This window comes from Plecotus auritus (genome assembly GCF_963455305.1).
Source record: "Plecotus auritus genome assembly, chromosome: 3".
Taxonomy (NCBI): Eukaryota; Metazoa; Chordata; class Mammalia; order Chiroptera; family Vespertilionidae; genus Plecotus; species Plecotus auritus.
Window position 1 is genome coordinate 222,162,053 of NC_137772.1, and position 16,734 is coordinate 222,178,786.

Sequence of the window (16,734 nt, forward strand, 5' to 3'; positions counted from 1 at the left end):
CCATACCACCCACCTTGTCCATAGAGTGACCAAGAGGGACTAACAAGCTGGTGTTTTTGCGTTTATTTTAAAAAGTTCACAAGCTTCCCCACCTCTGTCCCAGCGCTGGTGCCCCCCCCCCCCCAAACCCCTAGAGTAACAGTGACAGCCAGAAGGGGAGGCTGGGCCCCAGGGCAGGAGGAAGCCATAGCTTGACGGTCACGTCTGGCCCCACTATGGGGCTAATGCCCCTCCTGTCCCAGGGCCGTGGTGGCTGCAGTGAGGCAGCAGGACGGAATGTGGGCAGGTGGCCAAGATGCACCTCTGCCTTCGTGGCACTGATAACGAGCAGGACAGGTGGGGTACAGGCTGTGATGGGGTGTCTACATGTCAAACACACGTGATGGGTGGAGCAGGGGTCTCCAGACCCTTCTATATGTGCACAGTAGGATGGGAGGGAACTTACTTCACCTCCTACCCCCCAAAAATATATGTATATATATGTATGGCGATATATAATATAGAGGTATATACACCTGTACAGAGCATGTTTGCCACCAACCACTAAATGGTTACTCTACAGCAAGACACTAACATGGCAGCGCCTCCCCCAGCCTAGGAAACCTGGGGTTAGGGTCACGGGAAATGGGGAGGTAGAGGCCCAGTTTCTTTCCCGAGAAGGGAGGGAATTCATACCTCGCCACCTGAGCAAACTGTAGCCAGGCAGGGTACCTCCAACCTCACAAAAGGAGGTCAAATAGAAAGTCCCTGGCCTGTCCAGGTCTCCAAAACCCCTGGGTGACCCTGAGCCAGGGAGAGGAAAGCAGGGCCTGTGATTGTCAGGACTCAACGACCACGCTGAGCTGGACCCCGCAGGAGAGAGCCGAGCTCCCTACTGTTCCTGAGGCTCCCCAGCTTCCAGCCCCTCCAGTCCCCTGGCAAACCTGAGAGCTACAAGCAGGAATCCCAATGCAGCTGCAAGTCATGGCCATCAAGGAAGTCTGTGGAGAAGAGGCTGGGGGCCGTGTTGCTGAGTGGGGCCAGGCTGAGCACGGGGCCACCTGATGACAGCTCCAGCCAGTCCATGCTGTCCAGGTGGCCATCAGCCAGGTCCAGGCCCATGCTGCTGGGCTCGGGGGCAAAGTGCAATTCCGAGGTGTCCATGGGTGACGGGGGGTGGTCCAGGATGGCAGAGCTGCTCAGCATCTGGCTATGGAGGTCGTCAATGAGGGAGAGGGGCTCTGGCCCCTCATGTCCGCCAGTCAGCAGGGGTAGCCCAGTGCTGCTCTCCAGGAAGTCCTCCAGGCGCCCAGGAAGGACAGGTGAGGTCGATGAGGGCAGGGCAGCCTGGGGAAGCTCAGCAGAGGGTGGGGACTGCGTGGCCAGGGGCGACCCACAGGCTGCTGTCGCGGGGGGCTTCTCTTTCCCTGGCAGGGATGGTGGCTCCTTGAAATCTGCTGAAATTTCTACCAATCAAAGTGAAAGGACGTCAGAAACCAGGCCTCAATAGGACCTAAAGTTGGACTCTACCTTACACCATTTATGTACAAAAATTAAAATGGGTCAAAGATCTAAATTCAGGAGCTAAAACTACCAAAATCTTAAAAGAAAACGGGGGGAATTATCATGACATTGAATTTGGTAGTGATTTCTTGGCAACAAAAGAAAACTGGACTACAGTAAAATGTAAAATTTGTACATCAAAGGACACTATCAAGAGACTGAAAAGACCCAATCAAAAAATGGGCAACGGACCTAAATAGATACTTTTTGAAAGAGGACAGAAGGCCAAGAGACATATGAAAACCTGCTCAAAGTCACTCATCATCCGAGAGATGCAAATCAAAACGACAATGAGGTACCATCTCACACCTGTCAGAATGGCTATCATCAACAAACGACAAGTGCTGGCGAGGATGTGGAGAAAAAGGAACCCTCATACACTGCTGGTAGGAATGCAGACTGGTGCAGCCACTGTGGAGAACAGTATGGAGTTTCCTTAAAAAACTAAAAATGGAACTTCCATTTGACTTAGTGATCCTACGTCTAGGAATATATCCCAAGAAACTAGAAAGGATATATGCACCTCTGTTCATAGCAGCACAATTCACCATAGCTAAGATGTAGAAACAGCCTAAGTGCCCATCAGCAGATGAGTGGATTAAAAAACCGTGGTACACAATGGAATACTACGCTGCTGTAAAAAGGAAGGAACTACCATTTGCAACAACTTGGATGGCGCTGGAGAGCATTATGCTAAGTGAAATAAGTCAGAGATAAGTATCACATCATCTCATTTGTGGAATATAATGAACAACATAAACCGATGAACAGAGACAGAGAAGCATCGAGTAGATGCTCAAACCTCAGAGGGAAGGTAGGGGGGCGGGTAAGAGGGGAGAGATCAACCAAAGGACTTGTATGCACGCATATAAGCATAACCAATGGACGCAGCCACCAGGGGGGAATGGGAGGATAAGGACACACATGTAACACCTTAATAAAGAAGAAAAAAATGAAAAGAACCCATGGAATTGGGAGGAAATATTTGCAAATCATACATCTGATAAGTGATTCATATCCACAACAAAACCCAACTAAAAAATGGACAAAGGACTCAGAATTTCTCCAATAGAAGAAACACAAATGGCCTATAAGCACATGAAAAAATGCTCGACATCACTAGTCATCAGGGAAATGCAAATCAAAACCACAATGAGGTACCACTTACCCACTGGGATGGCTATAACGAAGAATATACGTATTAAAAGTGATTCAGGGAAATATGAACCCTGTACACTGCTATGGGAAAGTTTTGTGGTTTCTCAAAAAGGTAAATATCGAAAATTTTATGATCCAACAACCCCACTTCTGGAGATACACCCCCAAAGAAGTGAAAAGCATGCTGGGGCTGAGAGATCTGCATACCCATGTGCACAGCAGCATTACGCCCAGTAACCAAGAGGTGGAAACCACCTGGGTGTCTGTCCCTTAGTGGATAATGAATCGACACAATGTGATACACTCATTGGATGAAGTCTTCAGCCATGAAAAGGAAATTCTGGCACATGCTATGTGTATGAATCTTGAGGACAAGATGCAAAGTGAAGTAAACCAGAAACAAAGGGGACAAAGACTGCATGATTCTACTTATGTGAGGTCCCTAGGGGAGTCAACATCATGGAGATAGAAAGAATAGGTCAGAGGTTACCAGGAACGGGGGGGAGGAAGGCAGGTTACTGTGAAATGGTAAACGCTTGTCAGTATAGAATGATGAAGTTCTAGAACAGTGGTGATGGTTGCACAACACTGTGAATGTACTTAATGCCACTAAATTGCACATTTGAAGTGGTTAAATGGAAAATCTCATGTGTATTTTACCACAATAAATCAAAATTGCAGAAACTAGGCTTGCTCCCTGCCCCTCTAGGTCCTATCTTCCCACCCACTCCGCTCCCGTCCAGAAGACCAGCTCCCTCTGAGGTAGCTTGTCAACCTGCCCAAATGCCACCACTGAGAATGCTGCCACCCTGCCCATCTGATTCAAATGCCCTCCTGGCATCCTCGTCACCTTCTCTCTGGCCACTTCTCAGCACTCCCCTCCTCTTTCTCTGCCATCTCTGGGGGCTGGAGCTCAGGGCCTGCTCCCTTTCCACTTCCTGCACAATCTCTCTTCTCTGTTCTTGGACAGCCTCATCCCTCCCAGTTTCAGTTCCTTCGAAGTTCACACCCAGGTCTCTCCAACTGCCCCAGAGTACCTCCCAGCCCAGGAGCCTCAGTGCTACCTGCCCTGGTCAGTAACGCTCCTCAGGTCCCACCGCAGACCCTGGTGTCCAGGGAGTGTCCCTAAGATCAGAATCAGTGACCTTGAAAGTAATGTCAGCTTTTGAGCTCTTTTTATTTTTAAAAAAGTTGGTATAAAATGGACCATTTTAAAGTGTACAATTCCATGGCTAAGCTCCCACTTTACCATCTTTCTTACCCTCTTCCTGCTGACGTAATTAAGGCAGCTGAAAGAGAACTTCCACACACTCTGCCTGCTGCCACCAAGGAAATCGCCGTGCTCAGACTCCTCCGGACCTGCTGCTTCCCACACCTTCAACCCGCTTCAACAGGCACTTGCCCACGGTCCCACTGTAACACCCTGGCTGAGGTCCCCGTCTTCCCTGACCGCCCATCAGCAGCCCTTGGCTTCAGAAGCGGCTCACTGCCCAGCCTCATCTGTTTGTGTCCCCAACTCCATCTCATTCTCTCTGTTCGCCCAGACCTCACCTGGGCGGTGTCCACATTGATTCCTCCAGTTTTGGGACATATTTAAGCCCAGCTGAGGCTGCACCTTATACATCCCCCCCACACCCCACCAGAGCTCCCCCACAGTCACACAGCTGCATCCTAGTGACTCAGGCTGAAACCCTTGGTGTCGTCCTTGGCTGCCAAACTCCTAATCCATAAGGAAATCACACTGGCACTCCACAACATACCCACACTCCAGCCTTCTCCGCTTCACCATTGCCTCCCAAGCCTCTTGCTCCTGCCCTTCCAGCTGAACATTCCTCAAAGTTACGCGGTTCTGTTGTCAAAGCCCCTCTACCCTGCACCCAGGAGGCCTTGTGATCTGCCCCTGCCCTGACTTCTGCACCTGCTCACCACCAACCACCGTGCACCTCAGACCTCTCTTCCCTCTTCACAGCACTTCTCTACCATGATATAATTTACTGGTTTTGTCGTTTCTCTCTCACAAAAAGGCATTCGCTATTTTGCTCACTGCTATGTCCAGGGCTGCAGGGACAGTGCCTGCCAGGCAGTGGGTGCTGGATAAAACGAACGTGTGTGTTGCTACACCCCCTCCCCCAGCGTGCATCTCAGCCCTTGCTGCATCTAAAGTACAAAAAACAATAGATGAACCCACTGAGGGCTGAAGACAACCTATGGAGACAGGAGGAGGTTGGGGAGGCAGCTCAGGGACTTACCTCCACTCTGAATAAGAATGTCAAACAGGTCATCCATCTGTTGGCTCGAGGAACCATTTTCCTATGGGAGAAAAATAGAAAGAAAAGAAAGATGAAAATCTACAACAGGAGCCCCCCAGCCAGGCTCAAGGTACAGGCCGCCTTCCCCTCTGCCCCTGAGCCGGCAGCCAGACCTGAAGAGCCCACCTGCCCAGAACGGCCCACTCCCTCAGGCCTCTCTGACCTCACAAGACTGGCTCCTGCCCACCCCTATCCTCCCGCTGGACTCGGGGGGATTGCGGGAACCCAGCAGCCTAGGTACCGCCCAACGTGGCCAGGCCTCAGGCTACCTTCTTCACCTGCTGTCTGGGCTGCTGGTTCACGGCTTCCTCATAGCCAGGCGGCTCCTTCTTCGGCAGAGAAGTGGAGGTCCCAAATGGGGGCTGTGGCAGGTGCTCCAGGTCCATCTGGGCTGGTGGGACGGGGGCTGGAGAACCAGGCTGGGACAAGGGCTGGACAGGAGGAACGGTGAGAGGAGCAGTGATTGGCGTGAGGCAAACAGCCCAGGGCTCTGCACACTCAAGGAGCACAGGCAGGAGGTGCCTGCCTTCTAGGCCAGGCCAACCTGGCCAGCTGCACTGGCTCTCGGGAAGCTTTCATGAAAGCCACTGGGGAAGAAGGAATAAGGGGAGGCCCTGACCTCTGATCCTGCAGAGGGTGGGGTGAGCATGGGGTCTGGTCCAAGCCACATGGGAGGGAGGGGGGCTCTGGGCTGATTCCTCCCTTTCTGTCTCAGAGCCCCTGTCTCCCCTCCCGAGGTGCCTGGTTCCTGTCACTGTCCCCTCCACCCTGTTGTGCAGGGCTGAGGCCACACAAACCCTAAAGCAGGCTGGGTGGAGGGTCTGGGCTGTGTAGGTGGCAGCAGCAGGGAGTCAGCTGCTGATGGCGCCTTGGTGGGGACAGCTGGCCTGAGTGGGGAAAAGGAGTGAAGGTCGCCCCAGCAGCCCCACCCTGACCCTCATCTGGGGCCTGTCCCACTCCCATGGAGCAGAGGCAAGAGTGGGCCCTGGCCTGGGTGGGGGCTGCTCAGAGCCCTCTACCGGAGTGCAGGAATGTTCTGGTATCAATGGCCAGAGGAGGTGGGCAGTCACTGACGGCTTCACCCTATGGGTGTGGGGTCATGGGCAGGTCCCTTAACCATCCCAGACCTTAGTACCTCCTTGGTGACATGGGGGTGGCGATCCCTCAGTTTGGAGGGCTGAAGGGAAAATTGAAGCAAGCCTAACTGCCCCGCATGGGAGTGCCCAGTGAACGGCTGTCGTCACAAGTACCATCACACACTCGTGTGTCCCCTGCCCTCCCACACCCAGGTACCTGCTGGGGGCTCCCACTGGCCAGGCCAGGGCTGTCTGCATTCTTATTGGTCACAGTGAGGACAAGGTGGGTCCCTGTGGAGTCAGTGATGACGGTGGGAGGTGTCACCCCTTTGATGAGGCTGGGGCCCTGTGCGCCCAGAAGCAGCTGGGGTATGGGGGCCGGCTCTGGCTCCGGCTCGGGCAGCATGGCTTCCTGCTTCACCACCACCGAAGGAGGCACCAGGGCACAAGTGTCTACGTGGTGGGGAGTGGGGGCTGCCAGGCTGGGACTGAAGGGATGAGCAGGGCCCAGGGGCTGCTGGCTCAACTGGCAGCTGGAGAAGCTGTTTTCTTGCTTCACTGGGACGCCAAGAGGAGTGGGGGCGGGAGCGGGGGCTGGCGCTGGCGTGGGCTGCTGGGCGCGCTTCTCCTGCTCCAGCTGCAGCCTGAGCCACTCCACCAGCTGCTGCTTCTGCCGGAGCATGCGGGTCAGCTCCTCAATCTGCTTGTCCTTTTCCTGCAGCATCTGGTCCTTGTCACGCCCCTCCAGCTCTGCCCGCACCCCAGGGCTCACGCAGCAGGACCCGGCCCGGGGACCCTCCTCCTTTACAAGGATCTGCAGTGGTGAAGCCTGCAGGGTGAGCTGGGTCAGTGGTGATGTCACCATCTCGCCAAAGGTGTCCCCAGGTGTGGAGTTCTCATCTCCTGTGCTGAGTAGCGAACGCTCTGAGGGAGTGGGAGACACGGGGGGTGTGGAGCCCGTGCTGCCAAATTTCACCACTCCATTGCTGGTCACCGTGGCCACTACCACCTCGGCTGGGGCCAGGCCTGCTGCCACCAGAGCAGGCCCCGTGCTTAGCCGGGCCGCCGGGAAGGCTACTACCACCTCGCCAGCCTTGGGCAGGATGGAGGTGGCAGCAGGGACCTTAGGGGCTCCTGGGGCGGGGCTGACTTGTTCTTGGTAGGCACGCAGGCGCTCAATCAGGTCTGTCTTGGTGCCAGAGACGGGCAGTGACCGCAACTTCAGCTCCTGCTTCAGCTCTGCTACCTGCAAGGGGATGGAGAGTCAGGGCAGCAGGGGATGAAGGGGACTGGGTCCAGGCAAGAGGGCATCAGGGAAAGATGGGAGGGGCGAGCTTTTTGTCTGTTAGACCTCGTCTATTCGGGCCTCATTGATCAGTAACTATACATCAACCGCCTGACCCTCCCACCTGGAGGGTGAGACACATGCCCCCAGCCTCCCCCCCGTCCCCGTCCTCACCACCTCAGGGGCCTGGTTAAAATGCTCCCTACCCCACGTCTGGGCGGGACATGCCCTCAGCTATCCCCAGCATGATGCTGGTGCTCAATACATATTTAATGAAGTGACTGGATTTTACAGAAGAGAAAACTGAGCTCACAAAAGAAAATTTCTTCAAGGTCAAAGAGCGGCAGAGGTAGGAGCTACGGCCAGGTCTGATGGGCTCTGAAGCCTGTGCCCAAATGCCCCCACGAGGCCTGTGACTTGCTGCAATCTGACCTGCTCAGGAGGGGCCTGCCTGGTTCAGGGGGCAAGCCCTCTGAGGAGAATTCGATCCACCGTAGGTGCTAATCAGGCATAGGAAACAGGCCAGGCCCCAAACATGACCCGCCCCTGCAAGGTCCCAGGACACGAGGATGGGCCATCCCTTCCCAGGTGGCTCAGCACTTGCCCAGCGGATAGGGGAGTGGAAAAGGTGGAGGTGCTGAAGTGGGCAGCCCCGAGTCTGAATCCGGGCTCTACCCCCAGCCAGACCCATCCTGAGACAGCTCCGCTAGCTCATCCTTAGCGGGGAACACTTCCCGTTTATCACTCTGCACCGAAGAGGCCGGAGAAGGGAAGAGACACACAAGGACTGGGTCAGCCCCAGGCCCTGGACAGGTGCTGGCAGATGCTGTTCGTGGTCATGACTACCGCGACCAGGCTGATGTCTAAACCAGGGCCAGGCAGGCCTTGAACAGATTCCAGGTGCCTCTGCCGGAGGAGATCCGAGTCTGGAGCTCTGCTCTGCCTGCCCTGAGCGTGGGCCCTGCGCTGGCTGCTTTCCCCAACTTTGGGGCGACCACCTACCTTCATGTCGTCCAGGTTGGCGGGCAGGGCTCCCAGCTTGCCAGTCAGCGAGGTGCTGTTTTGACGTGTCAGCCCACTGGGCCCAGGGGTGCCCGAGCTGGAACTGGTACTAGTAGTGGAAAGGCTGCGCATCGGGGGAGCCCCACTGCTTCCCAGAGCCTCACCTGCCGGCCTGAGGAAAAAAAAGGCAGAAATGAGCACCCACCAAGGCCCTCCACCCCCAGGGCTGGGTGGAGATGGTGTGGGATGAGGGGCCTGCCCATAGGCCCTGCCTGGGGGCCATTCCTGCAGGATCCAGACCAAAGGATCCTCGAAGGCTGGGGCTCACGCCCCCCGAGACCTGGCATCTGCCTATCTTGGGGTACCCACGGGTGAGACGGGAAGGAGTGGGAGGGGGCTCCTACTTTGGGGGGGCCGGTAAGATGGTCTGGTAGTTATAGTGCTGCTGCTGCTGCTGGTTGAGGATCTGCAGCTGGAGGAACAGTTGCTGCTGCTGCAGGATCTTGGCGTAGGAGGAGTCCATGGGGGGTGCCCCCTTGTCCTGCTTTTGGTCCGGGGGGATGTACTGGTGATACTTGAGCTTCTTCACCTTTGGCTTCAGCTCCTTGGCTTTCTTGCTGCGCTGCGACTTCTCGCTGGCAGACTTGGGTTGGCTTTGCTGAGGGCACAGGAGACAGGGGCCGTCAGGGGGCATCCTTGGCTTCCAGAGGGAGGCCCCCAAGTGGGAGGCCAATGGCCGTCCTGTTGTAACGGAGTGGCTTCTGAGGAGGCCTCCTGCCCAGTCCCACTCTCTCCCTCCAAAACCAGTGCCCAGACTGTCCCAAGGAGGGGCAAGGGCTGAGGGAAAATCAACCAAAAAATAAAGTCTCTGTCACCCCCAGCAGAGGGAACATGACAAGAAATGAAACAGCTGGTTTTTGGAACGTGTGCCTTCCACACCAGGTATTTCACAAAGGCCAGGTCCTGCAGACCTGCAAGAATCCGGCCTGGGCAGGAACCAGCAAGTGCACGTGAAGATGAGGAAATAGGCCCGTGAAGTCCCTTCCCAGGGTCGCAGTGATCTTGATCTCACCACGTGAAGCTGGGACTCCAAAAACTGTTCCTTCACCAAATGGGCCTCAAAGACCCCAGTGGGCGCACACAGCCTCCCACGTGAGTGTCCATGAGGACCCAGCAGACCAGGAAGGGCCAGCAGGTCCTGCCCGGAGGCCTGTGTCTGGGTCAGGAAGGGTGGAGCTGGACAGGGGCAGAGTCAGCAGGGCGTGCAGGCAAGGCGGTGGAGGGCCTAGACGCCTTTGAGTGGAGAATGCTAGACAGAAGGGCGGAGATGGCGCGGCATCAGCAGGGGGTCTCGACCAGGTGGCAGTGGGAGCCAACACGAAGGTTTGGGTAGACGGACTAGAGGAAGAGGGGACAACAGGAGCATGAGGCAGGTGAGCAGTTCAAGGGTTATTGGCTTTGAGCTTTGGCAGCTGTGACAATGGTGGTCCCTTCGTGGGAGTCAGGAAGAGGTTCTGGGTTTGCTACGGAGCATGGAAAGGGGAGAAGACGGCAAAGCTGGCAGAGCAACTGGTGCATGAAGATGGGCCTGTGGGGAGGATGACCCAGAGCGGCTTCGGAAGGGGGGGCCGAAAGGGACTAAGGATGGAGGCTGAGAGCGGGGCCTGGGGCACCCCACTGAGAGGGAGGAGGAGGAAGAGCAGCCGCAGAGGAAGGCAGAAAAGGCAGGAGAGGGGAGCATGACCCGTGGGGGTCAGAGGCAGATGGGGGGTTAGGAAGCCTTGAGGAGGGCTCACTGGCAAGGCTGGGGGCTCTCCCCAGAGAAGAGGACGTGTAGACAAACACATATACATTCTTTTAAATGTGTGGTGGTCAAAGGAAGGCACCAGTCAGATGACGAGAAGCAAGTCTGAAGGAGGAATTTTGGAGGAAAACCTTTGACATCTGTGGCCAAAGAGAAGTGCCTGTGATGAGGGAGCAGGCCGGAGCCAGCAAGCGCTCTGGAGCGCCTGTGACCAGGCCAAGGCGCTGGTGCTTCCTCTGGGACGAGGGGAGGCCTCACAGAGACCATGGAAACGGGCGGGCCTGGGCACAGCCCACACAGGAGGGCCCCAGGAAGCTCCACCGATGAATAGGCAGCAGGGCTCAGCTAAGGGGAGAGAACGCGCACCTGGTCAGTTCCCAGCTGTGAGTGACAGGAGCGGAGGACCAAGGGTGACCAGAGACACCCAACTGGGCCAGGGCCTGTGTGCCAGGGGGACTAGGGAATGAGGCCAGACAGGGAAGCAAGCGGGGCCGGGAAGGAAGGGAGCCTGCCCAGCAGGAGCACAGACTCAGGTCTCAGAGACTCAAGGCGGAGGCTCTGAGGGAGGGAGGACTGGGCAGTGGCTCTTGGTGCCCAGCACAGTGTCCCCCACGCAAGGTCCCCGATAGGTGTCTCGTGGGGTTGACGGTAAACCCAACCGCCCCTGCAGGTATTTCAGGTCAGGCCTTGACGGGGAACAGAAGCCTACGCCCGGCACTGCCAGCAGAGTGACCTCGGGCCCCTCTGCACTTCTCAGTGGTGTCGCTTGCAGAACAGGGTTCTTCACTGCCCCTCGAGGCTGTGAGTGACCCCGGTGGGACGGGTGGGCATGTTTCCACGGGGAGGGCAGGACTACAGGCCTGAAAGCCCAGCCCAGAGCCTGGCACACTGTGCTCTGTAAACGGGGCTGTAACCATGACAGCCAGCATCCCGGAGAACAGGAAGCACTCCCACATTCCTCAGCGCTTTGCTGAGCCCTGACCCCCTGGGATGAAGTCTCAGCAGGGCTCAGAGGGGTATGGGGGACGAATTGGAGAACTGTACCTTAATGAGCGTGGGGGTGGGCTTGGCGGTGGGGACCGTGGTTCCATTGGTGAGGCCGGGAGGCAGAGGAGGCTGCTCTGCCAGGAAAAGCGTTTCTCTGGACTCTGGGCCCACTGGGGGTTGAGACACAACCTGAGAGAGAAGGGGGAGTGAGGGCGCCTCCCTTTCTGGCTGCTCCAGAGGGCGGGGCCGTCTCCAGGTGGCAGTGCATCCCAGCCCTGCCCTGCCCTGACTGGAGGTGGGTGGCAGCCACTTCCTTGGACACCATCACTGTCAGGGGGCAAAGAGGACTAGAACAGGGAGAGACGGAGGGCGGTGAGAAGATCACAGAACTGAGTGAGTGGACACGGGGCGGGCCAGGGAGGCTAACAAATTGCATCCACTGCCGACACCTCTCTCCCCTCAAGCAGCCAGCCCTTGAGCTCCCAGGGCAACACCCAGGGACCTTGAACTTGGCAGCTCAGCAAGTCTGGGGCCCTGAGGGGCAGGGGAAGTGTGTCGAGGTCAGCTCACCTGAGTGGGGGATACAGAGGTGGCACTGGGCAGTGGCTCACTGACTCGGGCTTCCAGGGGTGATGGCACTGAGCCCTGGGACTCCTGGCTGGCAGGCTGCTCAGGGGATAAGGCATCGCTGCTGTCCTCGTCGAAAGAAGAGCTGTCTGCCACTTTCGGGTAATTCACCTGGCCCACTGAAAGCCAAAGTCCGAGTAAGACGCCTCTTCCGGCCCCAGGGAAGGGGGAGAGGGTTGCTGCTCACCACCCAGAGGCTGTCCCAGCAAGGTGCCCGCTCCTCAGCCCGCACACCCCTCAGCCTCCTCGTCTCCTCGCCTCCACGCCCCAGCGAGGCAGACGGGAGAAGGAAGACCAGTGTGCTCGTCATCATGACGCCGGAGACAAAGGCTGGGAAGTCCTGCTGAGCCAGCAAAGTGCTCCCCGGGAAGGAAAGGCCTGTTCCCCCTCCTGCTTTTCACTCTCCACTGCCGTCAGTCTTAAAAGTCAAGTTCTCCACGTGCTCCCTTCCCCCAACCCACAGCCTGCTGCCTCCTCTGCCTCCGATACCCTGCTGTTAAAGGCATTTCATTTCCATCCTATGGCTGCGCACTCTCTTCTCTTCCCTGGAGGCTTGTGGGCCCTGCAGTGAGGGCCGGTGTGCGGAGGGGGCTGCAGAGCGGTGCCACCTCTGGAGAGCAGCTCCTCCTGGGCTGCCTGAACGAGGCCGGGGACATTCCAAGGAGCTTCTTGGAAAAGGAACTCCTCCTGCACAAGTGAACCGGGCCCACTGGAAGTGGCTTCCCGTTACTGACTCGCAGAGTCCCAAGGCCAGCAGAAGAAAACCCATCCTATGGCTATTCCCACCCTCCCCGCCCTGGGCCGGTGGCCGTGAGCGCAGGGGCCCTGGGCTGGCTGAAGCCAGGCTGAGAGGGAGAAACAGGAGGGGCGGGGTCCCGGCATAGAAATCCCAGGATACAGACGGAAGGAAGGACAGTAACAGGGGCAAGCAGGATATTTCAAAAGACCCATGTCCCAGCCACGGCCTCGGCGCAGTCGGGGGAGAGGTTCTGCACCGACGGCTGTCCACACAGAGGAACCGAGATGGTGGCCACGACGTGGAGGTGAGCTGTCGGCCACAGCTGGGGAAATCTGCTGTGGTGGGAAGACCACAGAAAAGGAACAAGAACACGCCAGTAACTCTCCCCTCCAGGGCCATGACCTGAGGCTCCCTCCTCCCTGGGACTGGCAAGGAAGTCCCTGAGTTTGCTCCTCCACCAGCCAACTGTGGAGGTGGAGCCAGGAATGCCCAGGGCTGGGCTGGCTCACCCTCCGCCCCATCTGTCCTAGCAGAGGCACACACAGCACACGGAGGTCAGGGTGCTGGCCACTGTGGACCTGCTGCCAATCACACACATTTTCTCCCACGGTTTTACTCCCAGGGAGGGGGCCTGCAATGGGACAGCAGCCACACGATGGAACCAGGAAGAAGAGCTGCAGCTGCACCCCCGGGTCCTCCAACCAAGGAAGCTGCTGGCCCCCGGATCAGCGCGAGGCCCGGTGCAGCCAGGGTCCCAGCAGCCTGCCCCTCTCTGCTGTGCCAGCTGTCGGCTGCGTGCAGGGTGTGGAGGGACAGAGACGGGTCCGGGCCCTCTGGGAGTTATGGTGCCATCACCTTGGAGCACAGTATATGCTCCACTCGAGGGAAAGGACGCTGAGGGGACACTGAAGGGAGGCTCAGGGAACTCTCTGGAAGAGAGGGCCTTGGCATGAATCTCACATCAACCGGAGGTGGCCTGGAGGCAAGGGTGTGAGTGTGAGCGACTGGGAGATAGAAAAGCGCCCTCCCAGCCCCCTCTTGCAGGCTCCAGAACTGTCTCAGCTCCCTCTCCTCCCCCCCCCCCCACTTCTTCCTCAGCCACAGTCTGCTCCACTCCTCCCAGCCTAAACATCCTTCCTACCCACCCACCACACCTCACTCTTTTCCTTCTCCCCTCACCTTGTGAACAAATGGGCCACATTTGCTGTCACCATTTCCTTACCTCCTGCTCATTCCTCAGCCCGCATGATCTGCCTTTTGCTGGCAAATGCTTCTTTCTCTCCCGTCACCAGTGATTACCTCATTGCCAAACTAAACTACTCCCAGGCCTTAATCGAGCCGCACTCCACCAGGCCTCCAGGCCACTGCTCCTACTGTCCCCTCCGCCTGGAATGTCCTTCTGTACTCCACTTGACAATGTGATTCAACCTTGGGGTTGACCCCAAATGGGCCATATCACCTATGGAACTGCCCCAGCCCTGAGAGAAGCCCATCTTGGCAGAGCTCCCCCTGCACCTGACACACAGTCCACTATCGCATGCGGTCCACCACGGAATAGGGGGCTGTTTTACCAACAGCAGCAGCCCTTCCACGAGTCTCCCCGGGACCAAGGATGTGCCAGGCTCCTTGTCCTGCAATCCACGTGGCTCAGCTATGTCACAGGGCACATGCCTTTCTGCTACACGATGCTGGCAGCTGCTCAGAGCCAGACTCAGAGATTACTTGTTTATACATCAGTTTATACATCAGGCCACATTCTTTGAGGGAAGCATCATCGTTTGTTCATCTCTGCAGGCCTTCATGAGGGGCCTGGAGCATTGCCAACTCTTGGACAACATTTATCAGGTCTTGGCTGGCTGGAGAGTCCAGAACTGACCTTGGCTCAAACACTGGCCTGTAAACTAGGGGCTGTTGTGGAATCTGGTGAAGATCTGGGTAGGAAAACACTGAGATGAGGCAGATGGATGCCAAGGCAAAGCAGTGAATAAAAGGGCTCTTGGGGGCCCAAGGTGTGCCCACCTCCAGCACAGGGGCTCCTCCTCCGCTGTGGCACCACCGTCCGCAGTGCAGATAAAGCCCTAGAAACCACAGTCCCCTCTGACCCAGGCTCAGAGCACAACTCGCCATGCTTGGGGTCCACTCCTGTGGTCTCCTCTCGTGCTCTGCCCAAGGCGGGAGCAGTTGAGCCCCCTTCTCCTGAAGGCACAGCTACCTCCCGAGGGCAGGAGCATACAGCCTCGCCCAGGTTCAGGTTTTGGGTCCACTGTTGCGAAGAAGACCTATCTGTACCAACAATCACAACATCTAAGGGATTCGTGTCTAACCACCTGACTGGGGCACATGAAGCCCTGCCCGCCTTCCAGCTCCACATCTCGCTCTGCCTCTCTCCTGTGCACGCACTTTCCTTTTTACTCCCCTGCAGCCCAGCCCAGCCTCTGACACCACACCCCACTGTCAGGGTCGGGTTGGGGGCCCTCTCTGTGTGCCCCCTCCAGCACAGAACTTGCTTCTGCCTATTTTACCTGCCTGTGTCTGCTCCTAGACGTGAGCTCTGTAAGGCCAAGGGGCGTGTGGGGCTGTGGCCACTGCTTGGATCAATAAATATTTGAAAAGTGAAATCCGGTGCAAAGTGCCAGGCTCCAGAAAGAGATTTCACTAATAGAAACCCCAGTGGGTACAGATTTCTAATCTCTGGCATTTCCGCATATTTACACTCACCGGTCCTGACCCCCACCTACCCTGTGAGAGGAATCAGCTCTGAGTTTACAGAGATGAAGGTGGACAGGCCTCTCTGTTATGCACCTATGTTGCCATGGCGCTGATTCCCGTGGCCCCTGGCACTGTCCCAAGCTAACACAACCTGTTTATCAGGCTCTCATACTCCGTACCTCAGTTCCCCAAGTCAAAGCAAGAAGTTGAAGGGCAAGAAGCCCAGAGCCTGCCCCCACCCCCACCCTCTGCTTCTGGCCTGCAAGTGCACACAGGGTGTCTGGGCCTCCTCACCGATGAGGGCTTCTTTCAAGCTGGACTCCACAGGCAGGATGTTCTTCTCCACCAGCTCCATGGGGCCAGGCCTCTGTGCAATCTTCTCGTTGAGGTCATCAGCCAGCCTGGCTCTCTTCAGCTTCAGCTGCTTGGCCTGAAGGGAAGGCTCAGCCGAGGTCTCTGCCCGTGGGAGAGAATGGAGTGCAGGAGGATGTAGAAATGGACCTGGGTTTGCCCTGGGAACTCCAGAGCAGTCTCCTTCCCTCTGGGGAAGGAGCAGAGACCATCAGAATGCAAAGTGCATCCCAGGCGGAAAAGGGTGGCCCAGCTTAAAGTTTCACGAGGACAGAAGGGGCCCCTGCCTACTGTGGGTGATGTGTGGCCACACACAACAATGGCCACCAGGCCAGAGGACTCCCTGAGGTGGAGCTACGGAGCTGAAAAGAGCACCAGACAGCAAAGTGACCTTCTCAAGCTTGCTGTGTTACAGGGGCAATTCACCTCCCTGCTCTGGGCCTCAGAGTCTTCATCAGCAAAATGTGGGGTTCACCCTAGGAAAGTTCTCTTCCAACCCCAAAGGTAGTTCAAAACTAAAAAAATGGAGATTCACACTGCTTTCAGCAGCCACTGCCTTCACCAGGTGGGAAGAAGCGTGTGCTGGAGCCCGGTGGAGTGTGTCTAGGTGACCTTACTTGTATATCACAAGTGCTCAAGGAAATGCTGAGTGAATGAATGGATCAATGAATGAAAAAGAGAAAGCAAACGCATTTGAAAAACAGATCTTAGAGGGAAAAAATTTACATCAAGAGATGACCAGCCCCAGGGCCACCTCGTGGCCACAGGAGAAAGGGTAAGCCAGCCCAGCAGAAGGCGTCGCGCTCCCAGGGGAATTCCGGCAACCACAGCACTGCTGTTTCAGCGTGCTAAGGCTCTGGCTCACCCACTGCCTACAGAAATGAGAGCGACAAGAAAGGGAAGAAGAAATGTGGGTGCTGAGGCGGTGAACACACAGTGAGAACAGGGTTTAGAAGCAATGCCATTTTAACACACCTTCCAAAATGTGCATCCTGACCAACTCCGATCTCTCTGGCCGGGAGCGAATCTTCCGTTTCAGATAGTCCTCTGTCTATAGAAAAAAAACAACACCAAGAAGCTCTCAAATCCAGATCACAAGCTTTATGGCATGGACAGGACCCAAAAGCAGCGGTGGCTGTTGGTCA

At 56.7% G+C, this 16,734-nt stretch overlaps 1 protein-coding gene across 3 annotated transcripts in view; it reads right to left on the reverse strand.

Moving 5' to 3' along the window:
- Positions 1–47: 47 nt before the first annotated feature.
- The window catches only part of MRTFA (myocardin related transcription factor A), a 200,263-nt gene continuing 183,576 nt past the window's right edge, over positions 48–16,734 (reverse strand). Inside the window, exons 6-15 of one of the 3 annotated variants that reach the window (XM_080659691.1) lie at positions 16,565–16,640; positions 15,533–15,694; positions 11,734–11,909; positions 11,221–11,352; positions 8,777–9,030; positions 8,369–8,544; positions 6,303–7,327; positions 5,279–5,440; positions 4,950–5,010; positions 48–1,445 (exon numbers count right to left, since the gene is read on the reverse strand). In XM_080659691.1, coding sequence (XP_080515817.1) covers positions 931–1,445; positions 4,950–5,010; positions 5,279–5,440; positions 6,303–7,327; positions 8,369–8,544; positions 8,777–9,030; positions 11,221–11,352; positions 11,734–11,909; positions 15,533–15,694; positions 16,565–16,640 — 2,739 coding nt within the window. In that variant the 3' untranslated portion in view covers positions 48–930. The remainder of the gene's footprint in view (positions 1,446–4,949; positions 5,011–5,278; positions 5,441–6,302; positions 7,328–8,368; positions 8,545–8,776; positions 9,031–11,220; positions 11,353–11,733; positions 11,910–15,532; positions 15,695–16,564; positions 16,641–16,734) is intronic. The other 2 variants (XM_080659692.1, XM_080659693.1) reach the window with 2 other exon arrangements.